This window comes from Zootoca vivipara, chromosome 9, assembly GCF_963506605.1.
Source record: "Zootoca vivipara chromosome 9, rZooViv1.1, whole genome shotgun sequence".
Lineage (NCBI taxonomy): Eukaryota > Metazoa > Chordata > Lepidosauria > Squamata > Lacertidae > Zootoca > Zootoca vivipara.
This window is the reverse complement of record NC_083284.1, coordinates 43,340,680-43,359,848: the sequence shown is the minus strand read 5'-3', so window position 1 is coordinate 43,359,848 and position 19,169 is coordinate 43,340,680. Positions and strand designations below refer to the sequence as shown.

At 42.2% G+C, this 19,169-nt stretch overlaps 1 protein-coding gene across 1 annotated transcript; it reads right to left on the bottom strand.

Moving 5' to 3' along the window:
• Positions 1-61: 61 nt before the first annotated feature.
• Positions 62-18,026, bottom strand: TMA16 (translation machinery associated 16 homolog). Its single transcript, XM_035111602.2, has 7 exons — positions 17,923-18,026; positions 13,131-13,243; positions 10,522-10,559; positions 7,518-7,602; positions 5,085-5,233; positions 1,764-1,806; positions 62-1,542 (listed from the first exon to the last, which is right to left on the bottom strand). Exons 1-7 carry the CDS (start codon positions 17,923-17,925, stop codon positions 1,371-1,373), a joined length of 603 nt encoding a protein of 200 aa, XP_034967493.2. The 5' UTR covers positions 17,926-18,026; the 3' UTR covers positions 62-1,370.
• Between the last annotated feature and the right edge of the window lie 1,143 nt (positions 18,027-19,169).

The following is a 19,169-nucleotide window of genomic DNA, read 5'->3' as shown; positions in this document are numbered from 1 at the left end:
TTGTGTATTAAAAAGGTATTTGGGATGGGAAAGAAACTTAATATAAACTACTAATTGTTGTGGAACAAATTTGTATTTGTATTAAACAGATGACTCTAAGGGTTACTTGTAAGTCATTTGCTTTTAAAGATAATATGGGCTGCCAATCCTTTCCGAGCCAATGGATGCATTTCAAATTTTGAGAAAATGATGTGGCAACTTGGGGCAGGGGTGTATGTGGCACAACACAACAAGGCTGCTAAATCTAAAAAGAGCAGAAAAAGGTAACAAGGCCACAAAATGGTAAGAGACATCCCACCACGCACTACCTATGGAGAAAAGAACGTTTCACTGCCCATCTCCTCTGCTCAAAATGGAAAAGAGGGAGGGTATCCAATCTTGGCCTGTGGGCCTAGTGGTCATACACTGTGGATTTTTGACAACACTGCAGGAGGTACTGGCACCCACAAATTCTGCACTGGTAAAACCCGAAAGCTGCCACTGCATGGTGACAATTTTATATAATAAGTCTTATCCAGGAAGAAGTAAGGTGGGGTGGCAAGGAGACACCAGTTCTCAAGAATGTACTGTTATCCTCCTCCTAAACCAAGCATGAGTGCTTAACCACTGACCCTTCAGATGTCACAGAACCCCAACTCCCAACAGCCCCAGACAGCATGGCTGACTGGGATGCCAGGAGTTGGACTTGGACAACATTTGGACAGCCACAGATTAGCTATTCCTGCCCTAAACCTACTGAACGACATCCATGATAAAAATGGATCCATTTGGGCCAAAATAGACATTATAGCAGCAGAACCCTTTGTAGGGTTGCCACAAATTCAAGCGAGGAGGAATGTAGCTAAATCAGAGTGTGATAAAGAGTAAGGGGACTGAAAATGCCTCCTTGCCTCTATTTTACTTCCAAGCTTGATATACTCCAGCAGGTTTAATGAGCTCAGATCTGAAAGGAAACCACTCCTCACCATAGCTGCCAAGTTTTCGCTTTTCTCGCGAGGAAGCCTATTCAGCATAAGGGAAAATCCCTGTAAAAAAGGGATAACTTGGCAGCTATGCTCCTCACCCTCCAGGAGAAAACCAACTGGGAAGAACCTGTCAAAAGGAGTAGCTCTTTTCCTCTGCTTTTTCACCCTTCCCTTCTCCTGCTGCTTTAAATAAATTCAGCCCCGCATCTAGTTGTTACTTCTATGAACATGAAATATTTTAATGTTTTTCAAAAGACAATGATGCAACATGCAACATCATCTTATTACCTCATGAATTGAAGGCTAAATTACAGTCAATATAGCTGGGTCCTGTCACATTTACACTCAAAATGTGATTTAGTCTAGCTCTAACTGATCATTAAAATAGCAGCTTGGCAATTTGCTTCAACTGTCATTTCCCATACCAGCAAGCATTTGTTTCTCTGCATCCTTTGCTGCATCCAAGTCCATCTCAGCTTCAACTGTTGCCTTCTTAGTTAAACTGCTAAGAGCATCTTTACTGGATATCTTCCTCATTTTAATGTTTGGTAGCTTCTGCAAATCACCATCCCAGGTACTGTGAAGTAAGTAGGGAAAGGAGGGGAAATGACAGTAGATTAGACCATGGAAACCACTGCTAATCAAACATTTCTACCAGTGAATTTAAGGTGTTCCGCCTTAAATTAAGAACTTGGGAGTGACCAGGCATTGTTCTGATGTGCAGACTACCCCACACTGACATCCCCCCCCCCCAGAACTGCTACAGCATTAGTGAATTTAAACAAGAAATCAACTCACCTGAATGTTTTAAGGTGCTTACAGTTCACAATGTCGGGGATCTCTGTTGGAAACAGAATAATAACGAAGATCATCCAACCATTTCTAAATAGAAATTTTGATTTGAGACACTTTAAAAGGCGAGCTGAAGGACCCTCTACTTTTGGTTCTGATAGTATGAAAGAGACGAATCAATTTGCTCTGAGACTTAGTGCCCTAGAAGAAAGTGAGACCTCCGCACCCCTGACCTTCAAAAAACAGAAAACAAATACTGGATTCTTGCCAAGAGTTTTGTCTACTATGAAAGAATGAATTATTAGGGAAAGCATCTTTAGCACTACTAACATGTTAAGTACTACTGTTTTTTGAATTTGACTAAACCTCAATGATCTTCGTGCATGTATCAATGGTGATAATGATAATGCCTCACATCTGACTCCTTTGTCCAACAGTTCACAGCTGTGGTTATATTACTGGTCACATACTAAATCTTACAGTATCTCCAAATGCACAGCACTATAGATTATATAACATCTGTGCTCAGAGATTCTGAAACAAAAGAAAACCTTGCCAGATAGTGCACTACTGAACTCTCTCCCATCATTTTTCTACTACCACCCACAATTTGGAGAACACCAGGTTGGGGAAGGCTGCACTGAAATGAAGTGGTAGCTGCTTTAGATGCCTCAAGGTCATACCCCTAACCAAGATCAAAAATAGAGCAAAAAACAAATCGTTAAAAGGAAAGCTACCATTAAAAGCAGGGATGCAATCCAATTGAAGACACTTTAAATTGATCATGAGTGTCAGTTCACCGATTAAATTTGCATAGGAGTGTTAGTTGGCTGTATATAATTAATAAACAATTTCTGAAGCAAGAATACCTTTTTTCCCTTCTTTTTTGGATGAAACATGTATTACAGCAAGCATATCTCCTGTGTTTGACACAAGGGAGAATTCCTCAAGGTGGTGCTTGCCGTATGGAGTTTCTATAAACACTTGTGTTTAAAAATATGTTTTGAAAAATCTGGTGCCCAATCAGGGACACCATTTTAGTTGATTGAAAACTTTTAATCAAATCACTCCTAATCAGAGAAGTATATTTCTTTGTCAAATAGAACTAGCTCATTTGAGAATCCACTGAAGAAAGACCCCTAAGAAGCAGGTATAACATCCTTCTTGCAATTTCAGGGAGCAGATTGGGGCAGAGTAGGGTAGTCAAACTAGAAAATTGCTCATTCAACATAGGCCTTCGTGAGAAAGGTAGAGCAGAAAAAAATTATCAGTGCAGAACGAACACTCTTGACATTGAGAGCATTAAAGCATGCAGTTCCCAATTTGACTGCTGCATGAGATTCTTCTGATGGGAGCTTTGACACTAAATATATATATATTGCAACATTCTGACTGAATTAACACTAAACAGTCAATTCTCTAGTAGTTGATTCATACAGCCATTGTGTGTGTCAGGGGTATAAGATTTTGGATTTATTTGGCAGATTACTGAGATCACCATGCAGTTCCCCAAAATGGAGCTATCAACAGCCAAGAACATAGTGCTTGACAGCCCAAACTGCTCATGTACCATATTGACTGGAACAGGAAGGGGGAAGATTATGTTTTTAGTAAAACCTACTAATTCCGTTTTGCCTTCAGCCATTAACACAGTGCAGCAAAGGAAAGCGAAAAGAATGATGCATGGAAAGTAACATCAAACACATGTTTGGGGGTTTGATATATTAGGGCAGGTATAGAAACTCAGGGAAGGGCACAGCATCTCTTTGGAAACCCCCGTCTCCCATTGCCAGAAAGCCTCTGATCTTTAGGCAACACCTGCTTATTTGCCTGGACAGCGCAGTTTGCTACTGTACTATTTTTAAAAATATATGCAGCTTGCTGAACAAACACTTGTGTTGTGTGAGCTGCCGAGCTGCCTCTACACCACTCTCTTAACTGCAATAGTGCTACTGCTCACCAGGACCAGGATGTGATGTGGCAGCAAGGGCAGAGGAGTAAAAGGTAAAAGACCCCTGGATGGTTAAGTCCAGTCAAAGGCGACTATGTGGTGCAGCGCTCATCTCGCTTCAGGCCAAGGGAGCCGATGTTTGTCTGCAGGCAGCTTTCCGGGTCATGTGGCCAGCAAGACTAAACTGCTTCTGGCGCAATGGAACACTGTGACGGAAGCCAGAGTGCATAGCAGCGGAGTATCAAGTTGGTGGCAGTAGCAACAGGAACAGATGTGTGGGCACTTGCAAGTCTTGCCACCAATCTTGTGATTTCCCTGCCCTCACTGCCATGCCCCAAACTGGTTCCAGAGAGTGGTTAGGAGGGCAGTGTGCCACCACACACAATGACAACGTAAACTGAGACAGTTTGCTCATTGCTTAACACCTACAAATCTTGGAAGGACACATAAGCTTTCCTATTTTTCTGCTTTCACAAGTCCAGATAGTCTTATTTTTCTCTTCCCAAAAGGGATGAGAAACTTTATCTTCGACAAGAAAAGACCTAATTAAACCAAGCCTACATAAATTCTCTCTCATTAAGAGAAAGGAAACTGCAGGGTGGGGGGAGACTTCCTGGAGATGCCAAAGGTTTTAAAACTAAGTAACGCTACATGGTCTAAATGACTTCTAGATTTTAGACTGCAGGCTCTAATTACACTATCTGCTGCAACCATTTCCCTTAAATTGAAACTTGGTACAGACATTGTTCCAACATCCACAGCAGGAGCATTAACAAGGAATGAATGATTGGAGGTTACCTTTAGCAAGGAAAGGGCCACCAACAAATCACTTTCTGAATATTGCTGAGGTGTATTTTTAGCTTGTATACAACATGCAACCTTTAAAATGTGTTTTCATTCTGCTTCTTGAATAATACAGATTTGCCTGTCTTGCACCTGTCTGTTTACTCTGCATTTGGAAACCTTAAAATTTTGCACAGTGGGTCCTGCGATAAAAGAGCAAGTTTTCATCTATGTCTAGATACAAATGGATGTCATTTTTAATCAAGATGGCAGACTAACCCCCTCAAAACTGCACTGCCTTTTTTGTTTCCTAGGATTCCCAAGCAACTCAAGTATCTACTCACCAGCTTCCCCCCATGGAGATTCTAACCCACTATTGTGAAGGCCATGTGGGATACAACTGCATGGGGGGGGTGTCACACAGTAAATTAAAGAAAAAATAATGCTAAGGAAACTGTAGGTTATGGAGGGGGTTAGGTCCAAAAGCAGAAATCCAGTCAACTACTGCCCTGTATAGAGTTCTGATTTGCCTGCAAGAAATTATTCGTAACAGATTCAGTTCTTAGCATGGCAGGGCAGTAATGCAGTCATACCTAGCCCATATCCTTCATACATCTGTCGTTCACGTTCCATAGTCTGTTTGATGGCTGTTTCCCTGGAACTGTGCTGTCTGGCCTGCCGTCCTTTAATACTGTTACGCAGTTCAATCTGCTCCAACTCATCACTGAAACGCTGTAAATAACTGTAACACAGTAAAAACGTCAATGTGGGGAAAGGTTTTCATCCTTCAAACATTACACCCTTGCAGTTGCTCTACAAAGCCTCTAAATGGTCACAGAAGCAGCTCTGATAGAGGTCTTAAGTACTGGCACCTTTTTAACAACAACAACAACAACAACAACAAACAACAACAAAGCACTGTCTACACCAGGGTTTCCAACTGTTTTAGAACTACAACTCCCATCATCCCTAGCAAGCAGGACCAGTGGTCAGGGATGATGGGACTTTTAGTCCAAAAACAGCTGGAGACCCAAGTTTGGGAAACAGTGGTCTATACCTATGATCTAGTTATATGCATCACAAGAGTGAAGAGCCTCTAGCCTGTGGGACAGATACAGCCCAGAGGGCCTTCTCCTAGTTCCAACTCCATGCAGCAATTAGGCTTGAAAAATGCCTTCCACTGGCACTGAAGTCTTAACTACTTGGGAGTGGGGTTGCGGGGTGGCAGAAGGGGTTGCAGCCAGGCACGGAAGAGTTATTCTCCCATCCTCTGTGATCACGCTCCCTCTGGAAATCCCTGCTGAAGCAATTAAGATTTTTTTTAAAGGACTTGCACTGGCTCCAAAAGGAGGCTTCTTCAGGTGTCATTGCTGCAGAGGAAAGGAGTGGAGGAACAAGAGCAGCTTGGTGTGGGTGTTTGTGTGAGAATATGAATGAATGAATGAATGAATGTGTGCTGTGTGAGAGACTTGGGGTTGCCCCATCCACTTTTGGCCCCACTCACGGCTGCCATGTAGCTCCTGGAAGGTCAGCCACAGGGGAGTGAAGCCCTCCAATTGAAAAGCATTCCTCACCCATGATTTCACATGACAGAGCAGGAGAAAGCTATGAAGGGAACCAAGTGGCTTATGGGACAGGGTGAAACCACTATGCTAGCTTCCCAAAAGGCAGAAATAAACTTGGAGGGTATAGCACTATTCATGCTTCCAGGATAGTACAATGCACGCCCACACTAAAGCCTGTTGTAGGAAGAGCAAGGTGGCATAGAGGCTGCTGTCCTCTTACCTCTTCCTCTTGATAAGCAACTGAGACCCGCTAGCTGGGAAGTTGTCCCAGCTTCTCCACCCCACCCAGTAAGCAGCTTTCAGAAGGGGAAAATAGACCTGTGTCACCTCTTTTGAACACATTTTCACCAACCATATTGATTATAACATCAATTCATTAAGTACTAGATTGCTTATGTTGCTTTCACTTACTTTCCCTATCTCTTGGCTTAAATAAAAAACGAGGTCAAGTATTTCACAGCTACTTGTAAATAGATGCAAAATAATTCTGCACAACTGAAATAAAATGATTCTGGAATATTAATGAGCTAAGGATTGCTAATTATTAGTTACTTTTTTAGCCATGTACTGTATTTTTGCTCCATAAGACGCACCTGACAAAAAGACGCACCCAATTTTTAGAGGGGGAAAGCCCTGTTTTTTTGGGGATCAATCAGCTCAAAGTTGTGCAGCTTCTTGTGCAGTTTTTTTGCAAAGGGGGAAAGCTCCATTTTTTTGAGCATCAGCTCAAAGTTGTGCAGCTTCTTTTCCAAATGGGAAAAGCCCCGTTTTGGGGTGGATCAGCTCAGTTGTGCAGCTCTATTGCAAAGGGGGAAAGCTCCAATTTTGAGGATCAGTTCAAGGTTGCTGAGCTTACCTTGCAAAGGGAAAAAAATCCTGCAGCTTCTTTAAGAAAGGAAAGGGAGCCATTTCTACAGTTTCCAGACAGATAATCTAATCAGCCAGTCACATGTCACTGCAGCTTCCCTCTGCAGAACATTCAACAATGGAGGCCTGGGAAAGGGGGCGGGGTCTGGAAGGGAGCTAGTGTCCCTTATCTCCCTCCCCTTCTCTTGCAATCAGCTGCTGAGCAGGTTCCTTTTAACTCCCTCTTTCCCTCTTGTTAGCCTTTAGCTCTTCCAAAAAAAAAAAGCACGATCTGCTTTTCGCCCCTGGGCAATCTGGCTCCAGGGACCATGCATTCGCTCCATAAGACACACAGACATTTCCTCTTTCTTTTTAGGAGGAAAAAGTGCGTCTTATGGAGCGAAAAATATGGTAATACTTAAGTCTTCTACAAAGTCATGAAAACTGAGCACACATAAAATGTTGAAATAAGACAAGAGCTGGTAAACATCAAGTGGAAAATACTGGCAAAGGACAGGCATCCCATGCATGTAAACACCAGCTGGGAGAATGCACCTCATCACTCTTGCTTCCAACAAAACAGGCCTTCTGTTTCCTTATGTGCTGCAAACTTACTTTTCTGTTAGTTCACAGGCTTCTTTTCTTGTGTACTCCACTTTGTCAGGATCAAGGTGACTTTGAAACCAAAGCAATTTTTCACCTATAAAAGAAAATTAAAAAAATAAGTGCTCAAGAGCTTACACCTGTTACATAACACAGGTGAGGTAAAAGCCTTCCACTGTTTCCGGAACAAATCAGAGATAAATATTTTAAGGGGCAGTTAGCTAAACAATGAGAACTTGTTCCAGAGAGTTGTATGGGATCCAAGAGTGAAGTCTCGGCACCCGGACAGGCCCCTGCTGCTAACTCCCATGAAGTGGCTGTTAGAAAACAAAAGGTGGTCAAGAGCAAAGCATTTCCTAAAAGTCAGAAGAATGCCCAAGAGGCATGATGGGCTATGGCAATCTTTTGTCACTTATTTTATCTGCCAAGGACAGTCTTTAATTCAGCTCAAGGGTATCTGCTATAACCCCCTGTCATGTTAGCCCCCAGTCACCTTTCGTCTGTCCTCCACCCGGTGCCACCCACCTCCCTCCAGAGTCGGGCTGGCACCCCTGTCTTAGGACGACTAAGCTATGACCGGGTGGGCTAACTGCGGAATCAAAACTCTCGGTAGCTGCCACCAGCGATTTGCCTTTACCAGCAAATTGCGACTTCTTACTTTAACACAGGTCTGGTAGGTAACCAAGCAGCGTAGGAACCAGATTTAGTACTGTGGCTCAGGAAAGAACAAACTTAACAGAAATCCTTTTTAACTATTTATTAATAAGAATAGTCAAGCAAACAAGTCTAACAAAGTGTTACAAAGTATAACGAAGTAAAAACAGTTCTCATAAAAGGAATTACAAAGTTAAAACAAGAAACAACTAACTTACTTAGAGAAATAGAAGCAAAGCTACGTCTCTCCCTCAGGCAGACGCAACTTACAGCCCTCCGGCAATCAGCTGACTGGTGGAACAAACAACACAGACAAAGATTTCCCGCCCATGCTGTTGAACCAACCACTCTCTCTCTGGGGGTTTATATCCCTGAGGCACACCTTAGTCCCACGTGGGGATTACAGATAGATACCCAATCACCATCGATTTTCATTCAAACAGCCCAATCAATGGATTGACAGTCGTGGACTTCAGTCATCAATTAGTGATATTACGCAGGTGCCCCTTGTTGCCTCATTACTCACACCAGAGAGCAATTAACTTCCTGACTCTCAGGCTCCTCAGAGAGACTATCCTCCCTAAATTGCTTATCACAGGAATGCCAGAATTTACAGCTCACAGAGTGAGAGCCTTCCCACTACATCAAAAGGGCAGGAAGGATTAAAGAGACCCTTCCTTCTTGAGTTCAAGAGTTGAGGTTCCCAGCCAGGGCCAGTGTCCCATCAGACCCTGCACAATGCTTCACAGGAACCAAGGATAGAAATGCAGGTTTTTTCACGACACCCCCCAAATGCAAACAAGGTACGTGCAACATATATTACAGGAAGAGACACGTCTGAGTTCAGACACTTTACACATGGAGTCAATTCATACATCCGTCCTGTTGCTTACTTTTCTCCAAGCAACTAACTGCTCTTAAACATTCTCAAACAGACCTCTGCATAAAGTAACATAACATGTGACAATATAAATGGATACACCCAGAGGGATTTTTAGTAGTAGCTGCAACATTTTTTTAAAAAATCAGCTCATTGAACATATTTGTACCACCTGATTGTGTGACTCCAATTGAGTTCCTTATCTTGACTAAAAAAAGTATGAGCATGTTCAAGATTGATGGTGTGGAGAAAGCAACCAGCAGGATGCATGTGGCAAGTGAACTGTAGCGTCCCTGTCTTGTGGATGCCATGGGGGCTTTACCCATCCAAAGGTCAAGTCTCCCCAAATACAATGAGACATCTGAACAGCCTACAGTTCCACAGTGCACTAAGATGCCTAGGAAGATGGAGGTTTTCAGCAGAGGACTAGAAGGCCACTTATGAGAATCAACTAGATATGCCTTGAGCAGGACACAGATTACCTTTATCAAATGTTTATCCAAGCTATACTTTACAAAATGGTAGAGTGGCAAGAACCATTCTTCTTAAGGATACTTAAGATTTTGTAGTTACCTGTTTTTAGATAGGAGCAGAGAAGCAGCACAGCCATGACCAACTTCCTGCACAAATGTGACAGTGATGTTCCTAACTAAAACTTCAATGTGCAGGAGCCGTGTGTGTTGTTAATGCTAACAGTGAACAGATAAAACTGCCTCGTCATCACAATTTAATCCAGCCAGCCTAACACTGCCTGCCCAGGATATGCCATAACTCTTCCTATGTCACAGGAGGGTCTTCCCTACCCCTCTACCCAACATCCTTTGTGGGGAAGAAAGGAACTTGGAACCTTCTGCATGTTAAACGTATGTTCAACCACTGAGCTGCAACATTTTCCCATTCCCTCACTGAAGGAGAAGAGGAGCCAGGCAAGGTATTTGCAAATTAAGCATCCTGGCAATGTGATGCAGAAAACTAAGTTAGTCCACTTGCTTGTAAAAGGCAAAAAAAGTGTAGATGCACTAAGTGTGAGTACTGGCAGATCAGAACTTTAGAAACATATAAAGCTGATGTTTGTTTGTGTTAAAAAAAGTATCACACAACACACAGTTTCCAAGATGCACGCTTTAATTTCAAAGCAAAAAGCTGATACCTTTAGCTATCCATGTGTGGCCAAATTCTATTTGCAAGAGAGGCTTATGAAGGATGCCAAAATGCCCACTGCAGCTCCACAAGGAAGCAGTAATAGAAATGCCCACAAGTGCTTCAAAGAACAGACATCAAAGGAACCAAGTATCCCAGTAGCAGTGACTTCACCAGCTTTCATGAAGCCAAGCTGAGAGCATTGTCATTATAAAGGTATAGAGCATGTTGCCTTATGATAGGCTGCCTTTTCCCCAGAAAGGCTTAAAGGCTTAAGGTATGCTACAAAACTTAATTCTGCTGAACTTGGAGCCTAAAAATAAAATAGTTTTTCACACTCACCCACAACGCTGAGACGATAGGCCTTTTCATTTTTCAACCTGCAAAAGGATAGCTCCAGTTTAATTATTCCCTATATAAAGAACATCTCTCTCTCACATACACAAACACACACATAGTGGGGTGGAAGACGGAATGGTAAGATTAAATTTCTCACATTCATGAGAAGGAGGCAGAGTTTTACAGGGTTTCACTCCTGCTTATGGGGTCAGTACCAAAGAGCATTATTGGGTCACTGTGGCTCAGCCTCCTGCAGGATGCCATAGGGCACAAATTTGTCCCCAATGCTATTCAAAATCTATATGAAACCACTGGGGGCAGTTAACAGGAGATTAGGATCAGTATACTGATTATACCTAGCTCTATTTTCTATTGTAATAGCTGATACAGGCGAGGCCATGCCTGTCCTAAATCAATGCCTGAATGCAGTTATAAAAATAAAGCTACGGTAGTCATCCATACTATGACTAAGTTTACTAGCATTGCAATTCCACAAATGCAGATTGTAGCAGAATTTCAGAGAAGCTGCTAGTGGGAGTTCTTGAGGGGAGGCATAGCTGCAAGTGGATGAAGAATGCAGTAAATATTGGGGGTGGAGAAGGAAGAAAAATTATGCATCATTTGCTAGTCTCCAGAAAGTCCTCTTCTGTCAGTTCAGTATTTTATCTCCAAGTATTTTTGCTCTTTTATGATCTTTTATTTCAATAGGCAAGCAATATATATTTACAATAGAATTAGCATTACACGCCTACAAATGCCATAAATACTTTCCCATATGAGAGTCAACGGAAGCAAAACATCATTACTCAGGAAGACAAGGTGAACACCTTTGAAAGAGCATCCTATATGTAAAAGGCTCTGCATGTCAACATGAAGGCGTATATTTCTAGGATATAAATCGTTAGAATCTCAGCTGACATATTACTTTTTGTGAAATACAGGAATATCCTAGGAAAATTAAAATATGTGCATGATCCATGATTCACTGGCAATATAGATGCTATTTTAAGAGTCCACCTGTATATTAAAACTATGTAACAGAAAAGCATGCTTTTTTACGGTCACAAAATGTTAAAGATTATAATGAAGTAGTGCAAATGCGGTTCCTTATTCCTTCCTCTCTCTGTGTACCACCATCATCCTCTCTCACACACACCAGACCTGTAGAAGGCTTTCATGGGCTGTAACCCTAATCCATACAGCTGTAAAACAGGAGAGAAGCCACTGTGATTGTCTCTGGTATTTCTGACTTGGACTGATGTACTAGCTTCTCCTCTTCTACCTCCTTTCCTGGGATCTAGTGAGCCCATTTCACCCAGAGCAGGTACTGTGTAGAAGCTCAGTCAATCTGCATTTGCAGACCTTTAGCAGACACACCTTCACAGCACTCGCTCCATGAAAAATGCAACCTCTCACTTCCCCCACCCCTTCCACATACATGCACACAGGTAAGTAAGGAATGTGCAAGCCAAGAAAGTGCTGGTTTTCTGGAGCAGGATCAAGTGAACGTCTACACCAGGCTTCCTCAACCTGGGCCCTCCAGATGTTTAGAGACTACAATTCCCATCATCCCTGACCACTGGTCCTCCTAGCCAGGGATCATGGGAGTTGTAGGCCAAAAACATCTGGAGGGCCGAGGTTGAGGAACCCTGGTCTACACCGTCTGTCCAATGTCTCCCAATTCTCCACTCCTACTGCATTTGCCTACCCTGTATCTGAAGCCACTCCTGAAAATCCCCTGACCTACAGCAAAAGGGGGCAAAAAGATCCCTGCATTGCAGGGGCTTGAACTAGATGACTGTCATGGTCCCTTCCAAGTTTACATTTCTGTTTCTTCAAAAACCACATGCGAAACGTCAAGTGTTATAAAACTGAATCGTGAGCAATTCAAGATCTTCTGGCAGTAGCTTTTGTTGATGCAGCCATCAGAAAACAGTTATGCTGAAGAATATTTGTGCAGCGGTTACATGGTCAAGATGCAACAGGTTGAGAGGAAGGCCTTTCATTAGCTTGATGTTTTCCATCACAGCCTCTAATTCTTATCTCATTATACATGATAAAGCTATTTTTAGCCATCTCACCCCTTGCTTTTTCCTGTTAGACCAATTGCAGTCATTAACAGTCGTCAACAGGTTTACCACACCTATCAGCCAATCACCCATTCCCACCACCCTTCTGAGTAATAGCCCTCCCCACCCTCTCACTATATATAAGGGTCTGGTGACTTCCATTTCAGTGTACAGTATCTGAAGAAATGTGCATGCACACGAACGCTTATACCAATGACAAACTTAGTTGGTCTCTAAGGTGCTACTGGAAAGAATTTTTTTATTTTGTTTCGACTACGGGAGACCAACACGGCTACCTACCTGTAACTAGCCTCAATGTGTCAGCAATCCTTTGAGATCACAGGCAAAAGTGTTTATGGTCTTATTGGTAATTGGCTGTCGGGGAGCTATCTACCTGTAAATTCATCTTATTGTTAACCTACTTTAAGAGAAGCTTTGCAAACTCAGTTATTTCTCAACATTTCTAGGGCAAGAAAAATCTCTGAAGAACCCAGCAGGTCAGTATTTCTCTTCCCTGCCTCTGAAGAGTACAAAGGGACTCACTTTTCCTTTCTTTCTTGTTTGTGTGCTTCTTTTGTAAGCTGAGCAGCTTTTCTGCTGTAGGGATGGATGACTTTCTTCTCCTGTGCGCCCCTTTTGCCGTTTGCTGCTTTAGGCTGAAAAAAAAGAACCAGAAGAAAGACACAGTAAGAATTTTGAGAAGCATTTTCCTTCAAAGACTTATTGGGAGTTATTGCATGCGGGTGAAAGGCAGCTCAGAAGCAGCAGGACCTGATGAAAAAAGAAAGTCAAACCTTAAATTCAAGACAGATTATGTCACTTAAAACATTTTATTTACCAACGTAAGGGTTTAAAATGAGAGATTGTAATAGACTCAACGTACTTAATCTACACATATTGATGAAATACAAACACACCCAGCTGTAATAAAGCTATTATCTGAGATAAAGCAAATTTCACATAGTAATTTCTAAATGTACAGCTGATAAGACTTATTCCCGACACCCCAATTGCTACGGGTAACTACTGGATCCTGAGCACTGCTGTCATCACATGGCAGCAATGGACTTGATCTAGGAGCCTTTGCTGTACCAGCCAATTTTTCTTCCCTTCCCACCCCCAGCAAATTTCACCCTGGTTGGTATGTGCAATGGGATTGTGGGGGTGCTACTGGCTACACAGCTCCTGTTGCAGTCTACCTTTTGAAATGTTAGTGATAATAATACATCCAGTGCCCTTAATGTGTGTTGGTGACAGTGTTATTCAGCTTGTAGGACTGCTGCCAAAACTAGGTTTACAATAATGAAAACATGCTAACAAATATTAGAAGGAGCACTAAAAACAACCAAGGGGAGAATTAGGAGCAGGATCAATCTATATAAGGCACTTGGTAATTAATCTCAAACAACCACTACGGATGTTCAGTTTTTACATCTGCATTAAATGCATTGTTGTCCTCCAACTCCACAAACACTTAGATCAGGCATCCCCAAACTTCAGCCCTCCAGATGTTTTGGACTACAATTCCCATCTTCCCCAACCATTGGTCCTGTTAGCTAGGGATCATGGGAGTTGCAGGCCTAAACATCTGGAGGGCCGCAGTTTGGGGATGCCTGACTTAGATACATCAGCTTTCTGAATCCCAGGACTCTTAACTGTGAACCAGGAAACAGGAATGAGATGCACTGGTAGCCTTACTCTCTGCATAGTGTCTAGCAGGTGAATGGTATTCTAATCACCTCTTGAGAGAGGGGGGGGGGAGGGAGGGAGAGAGAGATGAAAAAAGTACATACGGTAGGATAATCAAAAGAACCAAAGAGTAGATGCATTCAACACAAAAGAAAAGCTATGGTGTTTGAGCTTTTTAGTTTAGAGGGAAGAAAAAGATGACCAAATAGAGACATCGACAAGGTGTACAGAATTAGGGGTAGAATAGAACAGGGTGGGAAACTTCCCTTACCACTCATATCATATGTGACAGCTAGGTGGGGCTATCTGCTCTGTTGCACAGGTGATCCAGCCATGTCATTACCTACCCCACAGCTGAGCTTACTAATGAAATCAGGAGTGGAGCTGGTGGGCATGGTTTGTGGGAAACTATCACACAGCCAAATTTAGCCTTTGGGCCAGAGACACCTGTTGTAGAGAAAATTGAGATTCTCCCCCCCCCCCCTCTTCCTTAAGACTAGAACTTGGGGGGTCACTGTGAAAATGATTGTCAGATGATTAAGAATAGATAAAATATACTTTTTGTTGAACAGAACCAATGATAACTGCATGTCTGACATATGAAAATTCTGTGTAACTTCCAGGACCAATTTCCCTCTCCCTCAGTTTTTCTCAGTACACTGATGACAAGAAAAACAGCACGTGAAGTCTTGGTGTCTATCCACAAATACAACGGGCAAAGCAAATTGAGCATACTATTATCCTGCCAGCTACTCTAGAATAGAAGGGGCTATAACTTAAATAAGATGAAAAATATTGAATTGCTAAAAAGTTTTTTTTCCTAAAAAGAGAGATAAAGATAAGTAGCTAGAATAGAATGAAAACCTACCACTATGAACAAAACATACACTGAATAGGCTACAAAGCAATTACAAACATCAAAATAAAGTTTATTTCTAGATTTATAGTAAAGTACGGTATCTCTTGTATTTGTCTCCTGCAGGGAGAGGGAACCAGTAGCCTTCCAGATGTTGTTGAACTTCAGCTCCCATCATTCCTAGCTAACATGGCTGAGTCAGAGATGATGGGAGTTCAACAACATTCTTGGTATGAAAAGAGAAGAAAGCAAAAGACCAAACTGCACACCCAATATTAGCAACTTCATTAACAAATGTAACAGTAGCTTAATTGTTCTATTTAAATGCATTTCTGTAAAATCAGGCATGATTTTGGTTAAAGGGTGTATTTTACTAAGGTCCATTATGAGAATTAGAATAGCAACATTTTATGTATTCATACCACAAAAGGTTGCATTATCCTGAAGCAATTTCAAGTCTGAAACATTACGATGCACCCCCCTTCCTCATATTCAGCTGTCAAACTGAATGTGCAGGTCAGGGGTTATATAACTGAATGTTAACTCAACACATATAAAACTCAAATGATTACAGTGGTACCTCGGTTTATGAACACAATTGGTTCCGGAAGTCTGTTCATAAACTGAAGCGTTCATAAACTGAAGCGAACTTTCCCATTGAAAGTAATGGAAAGTGGATTAATCCGTTCCAGACGGTCTGCGGAGTAACCGTTCATAACCTGAAGCGAACTTTCCCATTGAAAGTAATGGAAAGTGGATTAATCCGTTCCAGACGGGTCCGCGGAGTACTTAAACTGAAGCGTTCATAAACTGAAACATGGGTGTAATTGGTTCCAGAAGTCTGTTCATAAACTGAAGCGTTCATAAACTGAAGCGAACTTTCCCATTAAAAGTAATGGAAAGTGAATTAATCCGTTCCAGATGGGTCCGCGGCGTTCATAAACCGAAAATTCATAAACCGAGGTGTTCATAAACCGAGGTTCCACTGTATGTAGGATGGCCCCAATATAATGTCAGATGTATTCTTTGACACAATCTCCCTATTATCTTCAAAACTCAATTCAAGATTAAAGGTTTGAGTAAACAGTCCTTCGTGTTTTCTCCCCTATATTCTGTGTCAATCACTAAGAGTTCTAAACCACACTAAATTCTGTTATTCTATGTACAACAAACTTTCCTGAAGTCTTGCATAATGAAAAGCACATTTCCAGAAGTCAGTAAATTTGGATCTCACCTCTGTCATAAACTCACTAGGCTGAGGCAAGACACTCTCAAACTCATCCCACCTCATCTGCAAAATGGGTGATAATTATATTGACTTACCATGCAACATTATTGTAGGAACTACAATTACACAGTACAAGTGAAGTGTTTTGGGTACTTTAAAGTGCTACAAAATTAGTATTGCTTATTATTGTTCATTTTTATAATTCATTACCAAAATAATATAATGATTCACTTAACAAAACATTTCCACATAACATGTAAAAGAAGAATGGTCTCAAAGATGTACTTGTAAGTCTGAGGGGAAAACCTGTTGAAATCTAAGACAGGACTTCCTAAAAAATATCTCAAGGACTCAAAGAGAAAAAATATCTCAAGGATTAAAGAAAGACTTCACTGTCCCCTATAGGTCCTTCCTCTTCCCTAAAACTAGCAGAAAAGAATTGTGCAAGAGAGTAAAAATATTATTTATACTGTGCAAAGAATAACCTTTTCTTGTAGCATCTAAGCACAGAGCAATCACAGTGCTACCAATAACTTGCCAAATACCATAGATCATCTAGGAACAAATGCTGCGAACACCTGATATGGGCTGGCTATTAGCTAGCAGTGAATAACCACTAATCACCACATGTGTTCACACACAAGCGGTAATACAGACAACCATTTACTATATGCAGTACTTTTCTACAATATATGCCAGCCAGGTTGGCTGCAGCATCTTTCTTACGTCCTTACTTACTTATTTATTTATCCATCCCTCCATCCTTTCCCCTCTTCCCTCCCTACCCCCTTTTCCATTGCGTGCTCTGTGTTTTAAGATTGTAAAACCTGTAGTCAGGGACGGCCTTGTTTCAATTGATGGCCAATGTAAGCCATTCTGGGAGCCCCTTTGACTGAAAAGCAGGGCCCAAATGTTCTCAACAAACATTAAATAACCATCATCGACAGGGCACAGCCAGTTACTAACTTACTAAACACAAGCGGTGTTAAATTACTGTTTCCTAAACTGCGTGCGCCTGGGTGGGGGGACGGACCGTTGTTAACCGTTTGCAATGTAGTTTCCAGGCACGTCTGCTTAGAAATGAGCCACACTGAATTCACAGTAGGACTCAAGTCCTGATTATTATTAGTATTAGTATTAGTATTATTAATTGAATTTGTATACCGCCCTATACCCAGAGGTCTCAGGGCGGTTCACAGAACAAAATCATAATATATAATCAAAATATTTAAAAACACAACCCAATAATCCCCTCCCCATCCCCATAGTAGCAGTTGCAATCCCAAGAGCATTTGCCTAAACTGAATTCAACAGGATTTACTTCAGAGTAGACATGAAAGTGTACGTGGGCATGCGGCCTGCTGCAGTGGCCGCAGCAGTTCTGAGGCCGCTAAAAGGACAGAAAACCTATTTTTGGCCAGAGCTTTCCACTGGAAACGAGCCGAAACAGGCCTGTCTCTCTCGCACGGACCTTTGCTGCGACAACCGAGCTCTGTAAAGGGCCGTCTACATTCCCCCTCGCCTCCGCTCTTTCCGAAGCCCAATCGCCCTCCCAAGCTCACCATGTTCGCGGAGGAAGAAAGCAAGCAGAGCTTCCCGGCACGCGCGGTGTGCGCCTCACACTGGGGGAAGGAGTCCGTCGCCGTAAACTATCCGGCTAGACCCTGCGGCCCACGAGCGCTCGGTTCCGCTTCCTCCTGCCAATTAACAGCAACCTCCCGGTGATTCGCCGCTGGTTGCGTCACTCCTGCTTCCGAGCTATGATTGGGGGGGAGCGGGTGTTGCTCAACCGTCAGAAGAGCGAAAGTACCCGCTTGTTCAGTTTTCTTTTAGCTTCTTTTAGAATAAAACACTCTGGTGAGTTTTATTCACAACAGCGCCTGCATGCACAGAACTTTAAAGCACATTGAGAGCGCACTCACGAATCTTGGAAAGAAGCTTATCTCCGCTCACAAAACTGCAGTTCCCAGCACCTTTAACAAACGCTAGCTCCCGTACTTTTGGCAAGTGGTGCTTTGAATGTGCTTTAAAAGTGTGGTGCTTATTCCATCAACCACTAATTTCGTATTCCCCCCGCCCCAAGAACATGAACGTCTATTTTGAATTCAAGAAATGAGTCTTTTCAGGGGAAAAGGCAGGGCATAAAGAAATATATATTGTAATAATAATATTCCTACTTAGAAGTGGCCACCTACCACGAGGTTGTAGGAGGCTGAATGCTTGTTGCTGTTTTTTTAACTTAATTGATTATTCAGTTTAGACCCCACATTTCCTCTAGAGACACCCAGGATGCTACTGGTCTTATTAAAAAGAAACAGCAGTAGGCACCATAAGCCACTAGATGCCCACCCATTGATAAAGTAAATTGGGACAGGGCACTTGAATCAGCTAGCAAAACAAGCATCCAAATGAGCCGTCGTTTATTTGTATGTCATCTTTCCATAGCAAACTATGGCCAAGTTGGCTCACAACATTAAAAGGTTTTCACAAGTCCAAAATGGTTTTTCTGGAGGGTCCTACAACTCTCAGGAGCACATGGGTGGTTAGAAGCAGGGGTGGCACCCCCCCCCCATTTCACCACCATAGGCGAAATGGGAAGTGTTGCCACTGCCTCCGCTCCCACCACTGCTGCCACCACCATAATAATAATATAATAATAATTTATTATTTATACCCTGCCCATCTGGCTGGGTTTTCCCCGCCACTCTGGGCGGCTTACAACAGAAAAATGAAATAAAATAATCTATTAAACATTAAAAGCCTCCCCAAACAGGGCTGCCTTCAGATGTCTTCTAAAAATCTGGTAGCT